The sequence below is a fragment of the Danio rerio genome, chromosome 16, assembly GCF_052040795.2.
Source record: "Danio rerio strain M-AB ecotype USA chromosome 16, GRCz13ab, whole genome shotgun sequence".
Lineage (NCBI taxonomy): Eukaryota > Metazoa > Chordata > Actinopteri > Cypriniformes > Danionidae > Danio > Danio rerio.
This window is the reverse complement of record NC_141036.1, coordinates 30,348,694-30,367,895: the sequence shown is the minus strand read 5'-3', so window position 1 is coordinate 30,367,895 and position 19,202 is coordinate 30,348,694. Positions and strand designations below refer to the sequence as shown.

At 36.6% G+C, this 19,202-nt stretch overlaps 1 protein-coding gene and 1 long non-coding RNA gene across 7 annotated transcripts in view; one reads left to right on the top strand and one right to left on the bottom strand.

The window, feature by feature from the left end:
• The window catches only part of tmem145 (transmembrane protein 145), a 56,472-nt gene that overhangs the window by 33,024 nt on the left and 4,246 nt on the right, over positions 1 to 19,202 (top strand). For 3 of the 5 annotated variants that reach the window (XM_087287107.1, XM_087287108.1, XM_087287109.1), the window contains exons 7-14: positions 41 to 112; positions 312 to 380; positions 622 to 702; positions 4,054 to 4,132; positions 4,321 to 4,414; positions 7,678 to 7,850; positions 16,999 to 17,119; positions 17,322 to 17,507. In XM_087287107.1, coding sequence (XP_087143233.1) covers positions 41 to 112; positions 312 to 380; positions 622 to 702; positions 4,054 to 4,132; positions 4,321 to 4,414; positions 7,678 to 7,850; positions 16,999 to 17,119; positions 17,322 to 17,507 — 875 coding nt within the window. Of the gene's footprint in view, positions 1 to 40; positions 113 to 311; positions 381 to 621; positions 1,537 to 2,797; positions 3,164 to 4,053; positions 4,133 to 4,320; positions 4,415 to 7,677; positions 8,700 to 15,811; positions 17,120 to 17,321; positions 17,508 to 19,202 lie in introns of those variants that run through there. The other 2 variants (XR_015511485.1, XR_015511486.1) reach the window with 2 other exon arrangements.
• On the bottom strand, positions 5,309 to 17,989 carry LOC147840300 (uncharacterized). 2 transcript variants are annotated; one of them, XR_015511493.1, is made up of 3 exons: positions 15,800 to 17,989; positions 7,198 to 8,688; positions 5,309 to 7,011 (listed from the first exon to the last, which is right to left on the bottom strand). It is a non-coding gene; the product is annotated as an uncharacterized LOC147840300 (long non-coding RNA). The 2 variants fall into 2 exon arrangements; XR_015511492.1 differs by having other exon boundaries at positions 5,898 to 7,011; positions 7,198 to 8,708; positions 15,807 to 17,987.

The following is a 19,202-nucleotide window of genomic DNA, read 5'->3' as shown; positions in this document are numbered from 1 at the left end:
TACACTCAGTGCTCTTCTTGTTTTGTTCTCTCTGTTTCAGGCATCCTGGAGACAGACATCACGTTCTTGGTTATATTTGCCACCGTGTTTACACTGTCTTGTTATTTTGCTTGTGAGTTTCCATGTCCTGGAGGTATCAAAGACCTCAGACGCACTGGTCTCAGTGCATAATTTGCAAGTCTTATTATCCAGTGTTAAATTACAGATATTGTTAGCCAACCACTAATTCTATGGATCTTCACTTTTCTTGGTCTCTTTGGATTAGTTATTAATGTTCACTAAATCTTTTTCCTTCTGTGTGATTCTCTTAGATAATTTAAAGGCAAGGCAGCTGCTCCATACGACCTATAAGATGTTTATGACTGCGGCTGGAGTGGAGGGTGAGAAAGGCCACTGCACACACTCAGAGAGATAAACACAAGCAACTTTTTATGATGCCGGGTTTTGCAACACTGGATGCATAACAATATCTCTTGTCATCCTTTCTTTCTTTCATCCTTATCTTCTTCCCACATTCACTTCCCTGCTCTGCGCTCTCACCGCTGCTGCTGTGACTTATCTTTCTCTCTTCTCTCTTATCTCTGGCATCCTTTCTTTCACTTTCTGATTCCTCTCTGTCAGTATTAAGCCTGCTCTTCTTCTGCATTTACTGGGGTCTTTATGCCAGGGATGGCGTCGGGAATGGCAGTCTCAAGATATTAGGTGAGAAGAATGCTGTTATTTTTGAATCTCTGAGAAACAACACTAGTGTGCAGAAGTTTTTGATAAATCTTTTCCCATTAAGGTTGCTAATATTTGATCAAAAATGAGTAAAACTGTAATATCGTGAAGCCTCATTTAAAGTTTTGAATATATATGTTTTTATGGTAACACTTCAGTTCAGGTCACAATTCATGCTATTACCTACTAGCTATTATTTAGATTGTTATAAAGTAGGATCTTATTCTGCATCCCTAATTCTGGCCAAAACCCAAACCCAACTACTACCTTACTATTAATAAACAGTTAATTAGTTGTTTGATAAACTAATAGTGTTAGTTAATGGTTTGTGAATACTGTGAATTGTGACCTAAAATAAAGTCTCACCTTTTTTAAAATGTAATTTACTTTTGTGACGGCAAAGCTTAATTTTCAGAATTGTAATTTCAGTCTTTAGTGTCACATGATTCCTCAAAAATCTTATGCTATGATAGTATAATATATTATTATTGGTGCTTAATCGTTTATATATTTTTTTCCTCAAGTAAACAAATAAAATTTTAGTTTTGTGGAAAACACTCTAAATTCACACATTTTCCCTAAATAAACCCTAATTTGATTGTCTTGTCTTAATTTTTTTTATTTGATCATATCTAGGCTCACACGGAAACCACAAACAGAAATCCACAGATTTCCGCAGATTTTTAGCCCATCATTGTCTATTTACTTGTGTAAATGTTTGTAAATTTATATTAATTCAGTTTTAAAGTAATTTCAGTAATATGATTGATTAATATGAAAATCTTCATTTGATTTATTTACAATACAGTTTGTAAAGTAATATTTTTTTTGTCTTTTAGTAGATATACACTTACCGGCCACTTTATTAGGTACACCTTACTATTTCCAGGTTGGACCCACTTTTGCCTTCAGAACTGCCGTAAGCCTTCGTGGCATAGATTCAACCAGGTACTGGAAATATTTTCAGAAATATTGCCTTTCTATCAGCTCGAACCAGTCTGGCCATTCTCCTCTGACCTCTGGCATCAACAAGGCATTTGACCCCAAAGAACTGCCACTCACTGCACATTTTTTCTTTTTCAGACCATTCTCTGTAAACCCTGGAGATGGTTGTGCTTGAAAATAGTAGATCAGCAGTTTCTGAAATACTCAGACCAGCCCGTCTGGCAACAACAACCATGCCAAATCACTTAAATGGCCTTTCTGCCCCTTTCTGATGCTCGGTTTTAACTGCAACAGATCGTCTAGACCAGGCATGTATTAACTCGGTCCGGAAGGGCCGGTGTCCTGCAAAGTTTAATTCCAACCCCAATCAGACACACCTGGGCTAGCTAATCAAGCTCTTACTAGGCTTTCTAGAAACATCCTTGCAGGTGTGTTGAGGTGAGTTGGAGCTAAAATTTGCAGGACACAGGACTTCCAGGACCGAGTTTGAACACCCCTGTTCTAGACCATAGCTGCGTCCCAAATTGCATACTTATGCACTATTCTACGCCATTTTGTAGTATAAATAGTGTAAGTAGTGTGTTCACACTGAAAACTCTAAAAATAATAAGTGCACTTTAATTACCCGGATGATGCACTCATTCAGCCACTAAAATGAAGAGTGTAATGATGGACACTTCACGCACTCAACGACCGCAGGTTTGCTTACATAGCGGAAGGGGTGGAGCTATCGGACGCACATGTTGAATAACTTTATTTATTTTGGATGGTGAAAGCAAAATTCTCCTACAAGAGTGATTATAGCGCCTCCCAATGGTGAATGCGACAATACTCATGGCAGGTATTATTTGATAATTCGGTCGTTTTTTTCACTGATTTGGCAACCGTCAAACGTCATCAGGGAAACTGTTTGAATTTCCGCTTAGTAAAAAAACATTAGTGTGCCATTTGGGACGCCACTACATACATATACGATCCTGTTGAGTGTGTAAGTGCATAAGCACATAGTGCATGAGTGCATAGTGTATAGTGTGCCATTTGGGATGCAGCTCATGTCTACAAGCCTAAATGCATTGAGTTTCTTCCATGTGATTGGCTGATTAGAAATTTGCGATAACGAGCAGTTAGACAGGTGTACCTAATAAAGTGGCTGGTTGAGTGTATTATAACTTGCTTTGTTTACTAAATAAGTGGATTTGCACTGTAAACATTACATAAAAGTTAAAAAGGTATTATTTTAATTTCATATATTAGGTTTTCACTCCCAAAATCATTCCACATAAATCCGCAGATTTCGGACAAAATTATTTGCAGTAATAACAAAAAATATTAGTGGATTCTGTCAGGCCCTTATCATAACCAACTGAAAAACATTATCTTGCTGTTTAAAACAACTTCTATACATATAAATTGAGCACTGACATGAAAATTGCTTTGGTGGACATCACAACTCAAATTTTCCTTTTATATGTAAATTTAATATCAAAATCAGTGTTCCAAAGAAAAAAAATTATACAGAAAGCATTTGTCACTTTATTTTAATGTACAATTCTCGCTATTAATAAACCAGTAACTATGACTTTTACTAATTTGCTGCTTATGAATAGTTATTAAGGTAGTAGTTGAGTTGAATGTAGAATAAGATCATGCAGAATATGTACTTTTACAGATAAATATAGCCTAATAATGATTTAATAATAGACTGGCAATGAGCCAGTTAATAGTGTGAATCATAAATAAGTAGGCTAAAATTCATTTTCTTCAGCTTAGTCTGTTTATTCATCAGGGGTCACCACAGCAGAATGAACCGACAATTATCCAGCAAATGTTTTACACAGCGGATGCCCTTCCAGCTGTAAACCAGTACTGGGAAACACCCAGTACAACACACTAGGCACAATTTAGTTTATTTAATTCACCTGTACCACAAGAATTTGGACTGTGGGGAAAACTGGAGCACCCAGAGGAAACCCACGCCAACACGTGGAGAACTGACCCAACTGGGACTAGAACCAGCGATCTTCTTGAGTGCTAACCACTGAGCCAACGTGAGGCCCGTAGGCTAAATAGTTTTCATAAATTATTTTAGCCATAAAAATAACCACAGAAGTGAACGTGTTAAACAATCAGTTGATTCTTTTTAGAAGCAATAACAAAGAAAGCAAGCACAGCACTGATTTACATTTTGAACTACTATTTTCCTGCAAAAAGTGCTTCCATTAACCTTTTTTGTGTTTATGACTTGTAAAAATCCTCTTTTAGGCTCTACTTTGAGTTTCAGCACTGCACAGCACATTTGTGTTCTTATGACTGGATTCATTCTTAAATGCTGACCTGATTCATAGCCTACTTATGTTCACCTGTGTGCAACTCTCTTCGTCTCACCAGGGAAATTACTCTTCTCTGTGAGCTTCCTGATTTTCCTGCTCATGCTGATCCTCCTGGGAAAAGGATTCACAGTCACCAGGTAGGAGGCCTTACTGCCTACATAATGTGGCTAATGACTTACATCGCTAATCATGTTAATGTGACCCAGATGTCAAGACTGTCCTGCATTCAAATTTCCTTACTTTCAGTGGATCTGCTGATTGCCCTTTGTCCAGTGTTTTAGAGACCAGCAGACAGTAGTGATAATGTTTTTAATATTTCTCCCAGGGCAAGAATAAGTCACAGTGGCTCTGTAAAACTGTCCATTTATATGACAGTGTACACCATCACCTACATCATACTCTTCATATATGAAGCAGAGGTAAGATGCTTTTACCTATTTATCATAATCAGAGATGGAGAAAAATATGCTGAATGTTTGTGATTGATAGTTATTATATTAATGTGAAGGTAAAAACATTATTATTTCAAATAAATGCTGCTGTCTCATGGTGTATCATGTGTATCATGTGTGAGTAAATCATGGTTTATATAAGAATATTAAGCAGCTTGATTGTTTTCATAAATTATAATGATAAAATGTGTTTTGACCAGCAGGTCACATATTAGAAAGATTTCTGAGGGAACATGTGACAATTAATGCTAAAATTTAACTTTGACATGACAGAATTTTTTTTCAAGTATATATTCAAATAAAAAAATTATAATTATCTGTATTAATTTAATACATTTCTAAAAGTATTATTAATCAAATACATGAACATAAGAAACAAACTCACTTATACCAAAACTAATGTTTTTTTTTTGCCATTGAATTACAGAGATACATGTAAATAAAAGTAATACTATATCATGTTTTGAAAAAAGGGCATAAACCATTAGTTTCTGTTCTAAACACTTAGAATATAGTTTAATAAAGTGACTAATTAGACGAATAAATGCTGCATCAAATCCTGATGGTTTGAACAATAGTAACAAAGCAAATTAGTATGACTTAATGACAATTAATTAATATTGTGTGGCTGCACTTGGATGCTTAAATAGTGCACATAATATATATATATATTATGTGCACTATATATATTATATAATATATATATTATGTGCACTATTTAAGTATATAAGTATATAAGTATAAGTATATATTATATATATATATATATATATATATATATATATATATATATATATATATATATATATATATATATATATATATATATATATATATATATATATATATATATAACATTAAATATCTATTCAAAAACCTGAACTTTAAAAAATTATTTTCATCCTGTCTACACTCTCATAAATAAAAGTACATGAGCTATCACTGGGGTGTACTTAAAGGTTCCATATTGGTACCTCAAAAGAATATATTAGTACCTAAAAAATGTAAGAGGAACACTTTTGTACTTTTTAATATGTACCCTTGAGGTAATAATATAGACCTCATGGGTACAAATTTTGTACCTTTTAAAAAGGTACCACCCCAGTGACAGCTCGCGTACCTTTATTTCTGAGAGTGTAACAGTAGTTTATATGCCAAAAATCTCAGGCTTGTCAGTCAACAAGAGTATTGGCAAACATTTTATTTTAAGTAATCATACACACCATTTATTTATTTTTTAATACCTGCCTATTGATGAGATATTTACTGTTTATTAGCACTTATAAAGTATGATCTTATATTACATACTTCCCTAATCCTACCCAATACCTAAACCCAACTATTACAGTACCTTACATGCTCAGATATAAAGGTACAAAATCTGTCCCTGGGGTGATACCTTTTCAAATGGTAATTTTTTTTACAGTACATGTTGACATTAGTACCTTTAGGGTACTAATTTTGTATATTTAAGTTACTGTGAGGTACACATTAGTTTTTAGGTATTATTATATACCTTTAAGGACATGTTAGAAATGAAAGTGTACCTTTTGAAAAGGTAACGCCCCAGTGACAAATTTTGTACCTTTATTTCTGAGAGTGTACGGTTATAATTGGGTTTGGGTATTTAGGATTAAGGAGGGATGTAAAATGAGGTCCTACTTTATAAGTACTAATAAACAGTTATCTGAATAATAGGCAGATGGTAAACCAGAGACAAATGGTGTGTATGTTTACTTAAACGAAAGTATTAGCCATTACTTTTGTTCTAAATAAGTCTAACAAGATATTTGGCATATAAACTATTGTTACACTGAATGAAAACTAAAATTTACAGATATTTTGTCAAAGTTCAGGTTTTTCAGTATTTTATTTTATTATTATTATTTTTGCTAAATCTGAACTTTTTGACAAAATATTTATAATATGTATATATCATATGGCATAAAATTTGTTTGAACTACAAACATGTGGTGACAATTAAGGGGTTACAGTAAATGTTTATAATTTTGATACTTGTAAACCCTTTTTTAACTTTGACTTACACATGTATTTTAAGATTCATATTTTCAATAATGAAATAAATAATTAAATTGGAAGTTTATTGAGGTTTATCAAGATACATTTTTGCAGTTGCAGCCAAATAATGTACTGTATTGTTTGTATTTGCAATACAAATCTATAGATTAGCAGAATACATGAACTGCAATCAGTAACAATATACACACACAGTTGAATTCAGAATTATTGGCCCTCTTTGAATTGTTTTTCTCTCTTTTAAATATTCCCCAAATTATGTTTAACAGAGCAAGGAAATTTTCAGTATTTTCTAGAATATATTTTCTTCTAGAAAAGTCTTATTTGTTTTATTTAAGCTAAAATAAAAGTAATTTTTAATTAAAAAACATTTTAAAGTAAAAATTATTAGCCCCATAAGCTGTTTTTTTTTTTTTTGATTGTCTACAGAACAAATCATCATTATACAATAACTTGCCTAATTACCCTCACCTGCCTTCACCTGCAAGAGAGCAAAAAAATATATGCAATGAATGTGGAAAAAGTACCTAATAAATACTTGTATGGATGTGGTATTTAAAGCAGGTACATTAGTTAATCAATTAAATATAATAATAATAATAATAGTAACAATGAATGACTAAATAATGAAATTATAACAGATAACTCACAGGCATAATATAGAAAACCAACATTGAAAAAATATAGATAACCCCAGAAAAAATTCCATATACATAAATATATATTCAAAACGTCTATTAATTTCCATATTATCAAACAGGGACTTTTCATTATCATTGAACACTATCAACTGCCGTTTCCTCTGCAGCACCCGAGAGCTACTCCACTCCATACATAATGTAATGCTGCAAGATGAAGTTACTCAGCATGAGCATGTCGTACTGCTGTAGCGTAGTGTAATGGAAGCCGGCAGATAGACAGACAGATAGAGAGAGGGGAAAGACAGGTTCAGAGAGTGACCCAGATAAGCTCACACGGTATCATTGAAGAGCTCCTGTTGCGTCTGGTGTAAGTGTCACCCTTTACTCTAATGCAGCTTCAGATGTTTGGATTTGAGGAATGTTCCGCCACTTTCCACTTATGCAGCCTAACAGATTGTGCCACGGTCGGATTTAAAACCATCAGTCATACAGATGGGATGCCAAGGGCGGTGATTTCCCCATTCCCACTCCCACTGCGTGTGTGTGTTGTAGTTCTTTGATCCAGGCGAGGTGCTGTATGCTTATGACAGCCCTGCAGGGTACGGTCTAATGGGTCTGCAGCTGCTGGCGTATGTCTGGTTCTGCTATGCTGTGCTGGTGTCCCTCAAACACTACCCTGAAAAACAGCCTTTCTACATCCCCTTCTTCACGGCATACACTCTTTGGTGAGTTCTGAAGGGATGATACTATTAACATGCAGAATTTAATATGCATACAAAATCAGATGCTACACTTTATTTTTTCTGCACTCTGTTTAATTTATTCAACATATATTGTTATTGCAGAGTCAGAGGGAAATATTAATGGTTAAAAAAGTACCGTTTGATGGATTTAACAATTTTCCATGTAATGTTTCCTCTGGCGCTAAAAGCAAACTTATTTCCATTTCAAAATTATAAGTACCTTTATCATGCTCTTTCAAATATTACACTTTAATGTAGCATTTTATGCATGTAAAAGGTTTGCAAAGGTCAAAGTGCATGATAAATGGACCCGTTTTCTCCCAAACAAAAGAAGACCTGTAACTCATAAAAAACATTGTGTCACTGTGTTTAAAAGTGCTAAGGAACACTCTTGAAGTGAAAATACAATATGGTAATAGTGTTTCAAGCCATTGACCAATCACAAATAATATAGATTTTATCATTCGACCAATCAGAGCAGGTTACACTCTTAGAGAGAATAGAGGTCACACTGTTGGTGGGGGGTGGGGGGGAGGGGGGGTAGAAGTGGGGGGGGGATGGGTGCTCTTATGGATGTAAATGTATTGCTGGTGATCTCCAAAATAAAATCAGGAACCTTCATAAATAGTGTAATAAGGGCTTTTTAAAGTCAGCATGTTGTCAAATGTCATTGACTCTATTGTGTGGTGGATATGAGTCTTAGATTTTACTCCAGTCGCAAATATGATGACTTGTGACTTGACACAAAGAATACCTGAAACTTGACTTTGATTTTAGCCCTCCATTTGAAGACTTTACCAAATGTCAAAGTTGTGATAATCTAGACCAGGGGTCACCAAACTCAGTACTGGAGGCCTGGGGCCTCATGTATCAACGCTGCATACGCACAAAAACTTTGCGTACGCCAGGTTTCACGCTCATAATCACTCACGTTTGGATTCACTAACGATGAAATTTACGTGGGAATGTGCGCAGCTCCACGCCAGCTTTATGGCTGGCGTACGCACATTTTTTGTGCGTGTCTGTTTTATTTCCATTGGCGACTCCCAGAGGCAGTTGTGTTAAATTGCTCTTTGAGCCTAGCAATAGCAGCTGTATGAGACTGGTTGATCTAGCAGGTATATAAGGTTTCCATACCATACAGTTGACCAGCCAAACATTAAAGCACAATTTGCAGCGGTCGCCTGTTTTCCCAATGTAATCTGAGCTATCTACCGCACGCACATTGCTATAAAGACACTATCTGAAGAATTTGCATGCCTGAATCAGAAACATTTCCATTCATTAAATGTGCAAATAAAGTATGATGCACAGACTTATTAATGATTCCTACTTGTCTTTCTCGTGATAAATAATTGGCAAAATCTGATATGTAGTGGGGGAAAAAAGAAAAATGAGTTCATCAGACGCTGGTTTCGAACCGAGTTCATGCTCGAACGTGTCAAAACATGTTGACGTGCGTCTTACGAGCTTCGCCACAGAGACTGTTAAAGGTGCTGCAACATTTTACACTTATAAATCACACTATTTACACTTCCTGCTTTGCTACTGTTCGGACATCTTTGCCTACTGCTCCGCTCTTTGCACTCTTGCTTTTATATCTTGTACCCTAATTTTAACTTGAGCCTATCAGCACAGTGCTCAAAAAACATGGCTTGAAGATCTGCATCGATTCTACAAACATTCTGGAATATAGCTTTACTAACAAGAGGGGAATTACCGTCTAAACAATCCTCCTGCTACCAGCTACCAGCTGCTTACATTCCGGAGACGGGAAAACACGGCTGTGAAAATGCCTCTGGATCGGATTAATTCAGATTCTCACTGCTGTACAAACTGCCACAAACTTCTACAAAGGATTGCAGTTCTTGAAACGAAGTTGCTTGCGATCCGACCAGAACTTTAGCTTCATTGTGGATCCTCTCAGCACACAGCTGGTGAGTCCCATAAATCTGTTCCTGCTACTGTTTTGAGCACAAAAAAAACAGAATAAAACTGTTGAAAATGGGCATTGGCATAAACAAGGTGCGAGACCAAAGGGTACTCGCGGGGTCAGATCATACGCTGCCGCATTAGCGTCTTCTACCCAGTGGCGTAGCGCAAAATGCGGAGGCCCCCTGCAGGGATCGCTGACGGGGCCCCCTGATGAAGAGGGGGGGGGATACGTCATATGTCAATTTGCATAACACTGACGTCATCACGTTTTACAGTTTCTGTTTGTTTAACAGCCTATGGTTAATAAAGGGGTATTTATAATTGCACTTCACTTTATATAAGCATGTTTATTTAACTAAATTTATTGCTGTTTGAATACAGTATGTCATTATAGATGTGTAGTGAACGTGCAGTAATCTCTTATATGTAATAAACTCAGAAAAATTCAGAAACTGTCACTAAAATATCTGTGATTGTGAACAAGAAAAGAATAAACGGCCCAATTAAATTGTTAAAATAAAGTAGAAGTAGATCGGTTTGACTGTACAAGGGAAATACCTTCACACTGCCTGTGCTAAATCATTTGTCGTCGGTACGCAGAGGGGTGATCTGCTCTCGGGCTGCAGGTGGGAGAGGCTGCTGTACGAGGACTGACTGGGCCGCCTGTCTGTGCTGTGAGGCGGGGGAGGGGCCGGCGGCATCACACGCAGCTCGTTGAGAAGAGTAGGGACGGTACAGTATGGACAAATGACAGTCTAAAAAAATTTTCATTAACACACAAAAAAAGTCGCTAGATTTGTCGCTTGGGGGGTCTGAAAGTCGCTAAATCTAGTGACAAAGTCGCTAAGTTGGCAACATTGGCGGCAAGCAATCAGAATGAAGTAGTCCACCACTTGAGCAGTGTTTAGAGAACACAGACCTGTGAACTTTGGTTCCGACCACAGTTGTTCCCAAGAGTTAGATTATTGCGGTTGCCGGTGGATTTTCAATTATTGAAAATCGCGACGACGCGGGGCCCCTTAATCACGCGGGGGCCCCCCGCGATGCGGGCCCGTCCGCTACGCCACTGCTTCTACCCCAAATACAGCTCGTACTCAAATACAGCTTCAGAACAGATATGAAGTTTTGAGTAATATGGGTGAAGAATCCCCAAATGCAGTCAGACAGAGATCGCATGTTTCAGCAACTAATTCAGCATGGAACAGAGGCTCAAGGCCGACTAGACAGCGGCATTCTGCTCCGATCACACCTGAGATAAGAACACTAGTCGTAGGAGATTCAATAATCAAGAATTTCAGGAGCAGATCTACAATGACATACTGCTTTCCTCATGCAACAGTTTCTGATGTAAATAAAGAACTTGAGGAAATTCTGAAAAAGCACAAGACTGCAAAACAGATTACCATCCATGTGGGGAAGAATGATATTCGGAAGGAACAGTCAGAACTGCTCAAGAAAGATTTCTGTGAGCTCTTGGAAACAGTTGAAAGATTGAAGGTTCAGCCGTTCATAAGTGGACCACTCCCTGCAAGAGGGACAAATATGTTTTCACGGCTTCTCTGTCTAAATGTATGGCTACAGAAAACATGTAACAAGACAGGACTGAATTTCATTGACAACTTCAATCTCTTCTGGAACCGAAGACAACTGTTTACATCAGACAGCCTTCATCCAAACTTGGTGCAAAGGTGCTAAAGGACAATATTTTTTTCTCCCTCCATCATCCATGAGCTGTGTTTGCCACTGAACTGAATTGCACACACACACCTAGCAAATGTCCGGATGACCACAGGACTTCAAATCAGCTCCTGAGTGGACTTGTGGCTGACGAATCACCCAAGGACAGTGATAATGCCACGCAGCCAAAACACCCAATGTTGATAGAGACACTATCACTTGCCCTCTGCTCAACACAGGCAGACTGTGAAGCATCAGAACAGCATCAAGTCTCGTCACTCAAAAATAATCCTCAGGAAAACATATTTCTGCAGACAGAATCTCCAGATGCACAGCCTCTGTCACCGGACACGTTCTCATTGTCACAATGTTCACCACTCTTGGGATTTTCAAAAAAGATGGAGGAACTGGTGTATGCTGGAACTAAACTTTCACACTCCATTGCCGCAAGCCCCCAGTTATCAACCAAAAAGCGGCCTGCTCCACAACCACCTAGGAGCCCACCTGGAAAAGCCCTCCGATTTTGCCACACCGCCAGGGCCCAAACAACAACGCCCCATCTTCAGCTGGTGAACACAACAGCTCTCACTGATGTGTGTCGGGGGCCCGCTTAGATAACAGTGTCTTTATCAAATGTTTTCAGAACAAGCAGGAACCCAGTGTGTCTGTAGCTTTCTCTAAGCAGATATGTGTTTTGTTAAGTGACAGAAAACCAAAGACTTCTTTTGGCTGTAAAGCAAATAATTCAAATCTAGTGTCTATTAAATGTAGATCTGAGACTTCTGTAGTGAAAACGGCTAAAACTGTTAAGTTAGCACTTTTAAACATCAGATCACTCAATAATAAGTCACTTTTAGTCAATGATTTCATCAACACAAATTGCCTTGATTTTATGCTTTTAAATGAAACTTGGCTAGATGACAGTTGTAGCGCAGCAGTTCTGAATGAAGCAGCTCCTTTAAACTTTGATTTTTTGAGTGTTTGCAGAGCTAATAGGAGGGGTGGAGGCATCGCTGCCCTGTTTAAAAATGTATATGAGTGTAAACAAGTGTCATTTGGTGACTATTTGTCCTTTGAATATCTGTGTATAGCACTTAAAGGGTCTCCACGCATCTTACTGATCATTATCTACAGACCTCCAAAATATTCTCCAGCTTTAATTGATGATTTTACAGAGCTGTTATCAATAGTAACTTCTGAATTTGATTATTTTAGTATTGCTGGGGATTTTAATATTCATATAGATAATCCAGAAATCAATGCTGTAAAAGAACTGATGACTGTTTTTAACACTTTTGATCTGACTCAGCATGTTCAAGGACCCACACACAATCGTGGACACACTCTTGATCTACTTATAACTAAGGGTTTACACATTTCATCGACTGTTGTTAAGGATGTGGCACTATCTGATCATTTCTGTATCTTCTTTGATATATTAATCACTCCAGCTATTAAAGACAGATCTGTCTCTATCAGAAAGAGATGCATAAATGAGAACACTAGTGAGCAGTTTATGAAGGCCATATTGCTAGCACCAAGTATATCTGCAGATTCTGTTGATTTTCTCCTTGATTTGTTTAACTCTAAAATTAAGATTATAGATGACGTCGCTCCTGTTAAAGTCAAGAAGAAGACTGGCAGGCAAAAGGGATCTTGGACAAGGTCACCAAGAGTACAAATGATGAAAAGACAGAAAATCTGAGCGTATGTGGAGAAAGACGAAACTAGTAGTCCATTATAATATATATAAAGACAGTCTTCATGCTTTTAATATGGAACTAAACACTGCTAGACAGACTTTCTTTTCAAGCCTTATAAACAACAACTTAATAATGCTCGCACACTCTTTGCAACGATAGAGAGACTCACAAACCCCCCCAGTCGGATTCCAGGTGAACTACTGTCTAAAAGCAAATGTAATGAGTTTGCTCATTTCTTTACTGATAAGATCAATAATATCAGAAAGGCAATCAGTTCATCCAATCAGCCAAGTTGTGTCAATATCAAACAAGCTCAACCACAACTTAAGAAATCAGACATTATGTCTGATGACATCACAGTACAGAGAGCGCTCTTATAAAGATAATCAATGATATACGCCTAAATACAGATTCAGGCAAGCTAACAGTGCTGGTATTGCTCGATCTCAGTGCTGCATTTGCATTTGCGTTTGGGAACAGAGATGAGGTTCTCAAGGTAAATGCGTACCTGGTTACTAAAGGTCAAACAACAAAAAATAAGGTCAAGAATCTTGGTGTGACTCTGGAGTCAGATCTGAGTTTCAATAGTCATGTCAAAGCAGTCAGTAAATCAGCATACTATCATCTCAAAAACATAGCAAGAATCAGATGCTTTGTTTCCAGTGAAGACTTAGAGAAACTTGTTCATGCTTTTATCAGCAGCAGGGTGGATTACTGTAACGGCCTCCTCACTGGCCTTCCTAAAAAGACAGTCAGACAGTTACAGCTCATCCAGAATGCTGCAGCCAGAATTCTGACCAGAACCAGAAAATCAGAGCACATCACACCTGTACTCAGGTCTCTACACTGGCTCCCAGTTACATTCAGAATAGATTTTAAAGTATTATTACTTGTCTATAAATCACTAAATGGCCTAGGACCTAAATACATTACAGATATGCTCACTGAATACAAACCCAACAGATCACTCAGATCTTTAGGATCATATAAACTAGAAGTTTCAAGGGTTCGGTCAAAGCAGGGTGAATCAGCTTTCAGCCACTATGCCCCCCGCTGCTGGAATCAGCTTCCAGAAATGATCAGATGTGCTCTAACATTAGGCACATTCAAATCCAGACTAAAAACACATCTGTTTAGCTGTGCCTTTACTGAATGAGCACTTTGCTGCGTCCGACAGATTGCACTATTATGTTTTTCTCTTCTTCTTCATTCTTTTATATCACACTTTACCTGTTTTTATGTTTTTTAATCATTTTTATTATTTGTTTTTATTTATTTATTTTTTTACTTGTTTCTTTTATTCTTGTTTTACTCTTGGTGTCCAGCAGACTTTAGCTCCATTCCTAATCAAACACAACTGAGAAAGCTTATCAAGGTTTCAATAGGTATACTTGAAGGTTTTAGGCAGGTATGTTGAGGCAAGTTGAAGCTAAACTCTGCAGGACACAGGCCCACCCAGACCAGGGGCCTCATGTACGAAGACTTGCGTGGAAATCATACTAAAACATTGCATACGCACAAAGCTGTAAATGTGCGTACGCAGAAAAAAATTCAGATGTATGAAACACTGTGTACGCCGAATCTCACGCATATTCTGTTTGTACATCTGCATGAACGTGAAACTGAGCGCAACATGCACAAGTACAAAACCCCTCCCTGCCTCCGCCCCCATATGAACATGCTAATGACTCTTCTTTGGCAAAACCCAACGAAAAAACAATGACAAAATTAAGCAAAAAGAGAAACTTTGAACAGAATGTGAATTAAAGGTACTGCTTTCGGAGGTAGACCGGAGAAAAACTGTTTTATTTGCAAATTTGTCCTCTGGAATTAATAACAAAAGAAAAAATAGAGTGGGGAGAGTTTTTTTTTATAGTGGGGAGAGTTTAGCTGATGCGGTTAACACAGTTGGGTCTGAACATCGCACTGAGTAGATTAAAAAAGAAATAGTGAGATCTATAGGTGTAAAATTTTGTAGCGTTTTTAACATCCTAAGTGGCGCAGCTCGTTAAACCCATGGCAACATGTTTTGACACGTTCAAGCATGAACTCGGTTCGAATCCAGCGGCTGATGAACTTACTCTTTATTTTCCCCGCTACATATCAGATTTTGCCTATATACTCTTTATCATGAGAAAGACAAGTATGAATCATTAATAAGTCTGTGCATCAAATTTAATTTGCATATTTATTGAATGGAAATGTTTCTGATTCAGGTATGCCAGTTCATCCTTGAATGGTGCCTTTATAGAAATGTGCGTGCAGTAGATCGTTCCGATTACATTGGGAAAACCGGCGACTGCTACAAATTGCGCTTTAATGTTTGGATGGTCACCTGTATGGTACGGAAACCTTATATACTAGACATGCAGATGAACCCGTCTCATACAGCTGAGAAGACACTTTGTAGAGTGCAATTTAACACAACTGCCTCTAGGAGTCGCCAATAGAAATAAAACAGACACGCACAAAAAATGTGCGTACGCCAACCATAAAGCTGGCTTGGAGCTGCGCACATTCCCACGTTCAGTTCATTGTTAGTAAATCCAAACGTGAGCGATTCTGAGCGTGAAACCTGGCGTACGCAAAGTTTTTGTGCGTACGCAGCGCTGATACATGAGGCCCCAGGTCTGGTGACCCCTATTCTAGACTGATGTTCATATTCATGATAACAACAAACAACTCCAAATGACCTGATCCAATACATCATTGTGGTTACAGACTGCATCAAGGACATCTTGCTAGTTTGGGAAATTATGACTCTAAACTGGGAGATTTAAAAGCAAAGTTCACCCAAAAATGAAAAGTCTGTTATCATTTACTCATTGTTTCAAACCTTTATGAGATTCTTTCTCCTGTTACACACAAAAAAAGAACTTTTGAAGAAAGCTGAAAACTTGTAACCAATGACATCCACAGTAATTGTTTTTAAATTGTTAGTTTTGGGTGAATTATTCCTTTTTCAGCACTTGAAAAGTAACCTGTACTTCCCCTTCTTGATTTAGGACTTGAAATTTAAAGACAGCAAAGACTCAAGACTAGTTTTGGAACCTATATGCAAAAACGTAAAACTTGCTTACAAACCAATGACTTTGTCCAGCCTTTATGTGTTCTACTCAAATGCATTAATATGAAAGAAAGTAACTGTGTTTACTCACCCCTACTTATTGCACCAATTGCTTTAAAAACATCTACAAAACCTAAGCAAATGCATTTATTGGCTTTGGCTTGAACTTCTATATTATTTTACATTGCTTATTGCCTTTCTTAAATGTCTAGTTTGTGTGCCTAGATTTATACTAAACTCTGTATAATAAACTCTGTATAATTGTAATCGAGATTTTTCTAAGGATATTATGTCATCCTGCATCTGACCGTTGTATTTCCCACTTTGGTTAATTAAGTGCATCATAGGTATTTGAAGTGCTTATTTTCTTGTTTGGATTTTTAAAGTGGACACACTTCTCACACTATTTATACTACAGAGTGGCTCAGAATAGTTCACAAGTATGCAAAATGGGACACACCTCTTGAGTGTGTGTTTGTCCTAATAGGATTGGTTTGAAAAATAAAAATAAAAATGTGTCGCCACCCGGTGGACATTTGACATGTAAACTGCAGTAAAATGTAGCACATGAACTTTTGGGAAATGGACACAGCAATGTTCGTCTTTTCATGGTAACATACTGAAACTGTTTTTCTCTACTTTCTCTCAAGATGATTTTGTAACTTCCCACAGCCTTTGTAAAGCTGTAAAGAAGATTGACAGTACAAAGCTGCTGTTTCTCTTTTCACCCATTAATGTTTCACCACAGGTTTTTTGCTGTGCCAGTCATGGCTCTAATTGCCAACTTTGGCATCTCTCGCTGGGCCAGGGAAAAGATTGTGAACGGAATCCAACTTGGCATTCATCTCTATGCTCATGTCGTCTTCCTGGTATGATTGTTGATGTTGTTTAACCTTTTATGGGGAACTTATTAGAGTGTTTTGAACTTAAAGGACTTGTATGAAAAAGATTATTTGGTAATCAAGGTCAATGAATTTGTCTTATACTTGCCTGATAAAGGCTTAGTAAGTACATTATTTATTTAAGCTAGTAAAATGATAAAATAACCCCGATTGTATCCTGTGATTCCAGGCCATTACACGACCTTCAGCAGCAAATAAAAACTTCCCCTACCATGTGCGTACATCACAGATAGGAATTCTTCTCTCCAGTCCTAAAGGCATGGGGGCAGAAAACTTCCCTCATCATGCTTATGGGAATAGCTCCTTCCTGGGAGACTCTCAGCCAAACTTCACAGAGCTCTTCTCCATCCACTCAGTGAGTATTATGTTGTAGAGTAAAGATAGGAGTTATATTTTGTCGTTATGTGTTATGAATATAAATGAATTAGAATGTAAAAATGTATAATCACACTGAGCCACTTTTTAAATGATATATGACTACACTTTGTACAATAATAAATTCAGAATTTTCACTTTTATTTTTGCTAATTAAGTTTCCCCAAAGAAAGAATCATTTTTGATTGCCCAAATTTTTGGGGGGGATTTATGTATTGCCGTTAATCATCCCTACATGACTAAATTTAGGCAGTAAAGCTCTTTGCTGTGGACAGCGCCAGACTGTCAGTGAGTGTCTGTCATGCTAGTTTGTTTGATGTGTTTCACACGATGCCCTCTAGTTAGACTCATATCTGATATATGCATTGTTGAGAACTTAGTTTTAACAATTTTAAAGGCGAATGAACCCTCAGATTACAGATTTTCACATAGTTGTATCTTGGCTAAACAGTGTCCTATCATAAAAAAAAAAAAATATATATATATATATATATATATATATATATATATATATATATATATATATATATATATATATATATATATATATATATATATATATATATATATATATAAGTTGGTTCATTCATATATACACTACCGGTCAAAAGTTTGGGGTCAGTAGGATTTTTAAATGTTTTAAAATAAGCTTTTCCTACTCACCAAGGCTGCATTTATTTAATCAAAAATACAGTACAAATTGTAAAATTGTGAAATGTTATTGCACTATAAAATAACTGTTCAAAGTAGTTTAACATTTAATTTAATTATTTAATACATGAATTTTAAAGATGAATTTCAGCTTTATTACTCTAGTCTTCAGAGTCACATGATCCTTCAGAAATTACTCAAATGGTAATTATTATTATTATTATTAATGTTAATAGTGATAAAAGCGATAATGACTGTGAAAAAAGTAGCTTCAATGTAATTAGCTTATTTTTGGAAGTAACTTGTGTAGCTAGCTTGTGTAGCTAGCTACTTTTTTTAGAAGTGTAGTTTAGCAGTAGCTTAGCTACATTTCTTTGATGAATAGCTTGTACTTTATCAAGCTACAGCTTCAGAGTCGCTTCCCCAATACTGCTAATCCCACCCATTATGAAGCAGTTCTAAACTGCAGCGAAGCAAGCCAAGCTGTTCCAAACTGTGCTAAGCCCATACCTGTCAACATTGGGATGTAAAAATACGGGACAATAATTAGCTTCAAAGGATACATTCATTCATTCGTTCATTCATTTTCTTTTCGGCTTAGTCCCTTCATTAATCTGGGGTCGCCACAGCAGAATGAACCGCCTTCAATTGATAAAATAAATAGCAAATATTAGAAAATATTGACAATAAGATAAAAGGTTCCTATTTAATTAAATAGAAATTAAATCAAGTTATATAATCTTCACTTTTTGTTCGCTGTAATTAAATTTTGATTAAAGTTATTATAGTTATTTAGTGAAGAGCAGTAAATGAATCTCTCATTTTATTTTGTTTGATAACAGAGGTGTCACTGTAAAAATGCACAGATTTAGGCTAAAAAAAGCATTTGATTACTTTAGTAACCATTTATGCTCATTTAAGAGATAATTTGTTGTTTAAAATAAAACACGCAGGACAGACATGTTTACATATTATTAAGTGTATTTGTCTGTTTAAACGCACCCAAATCCCAATGTATCACTTT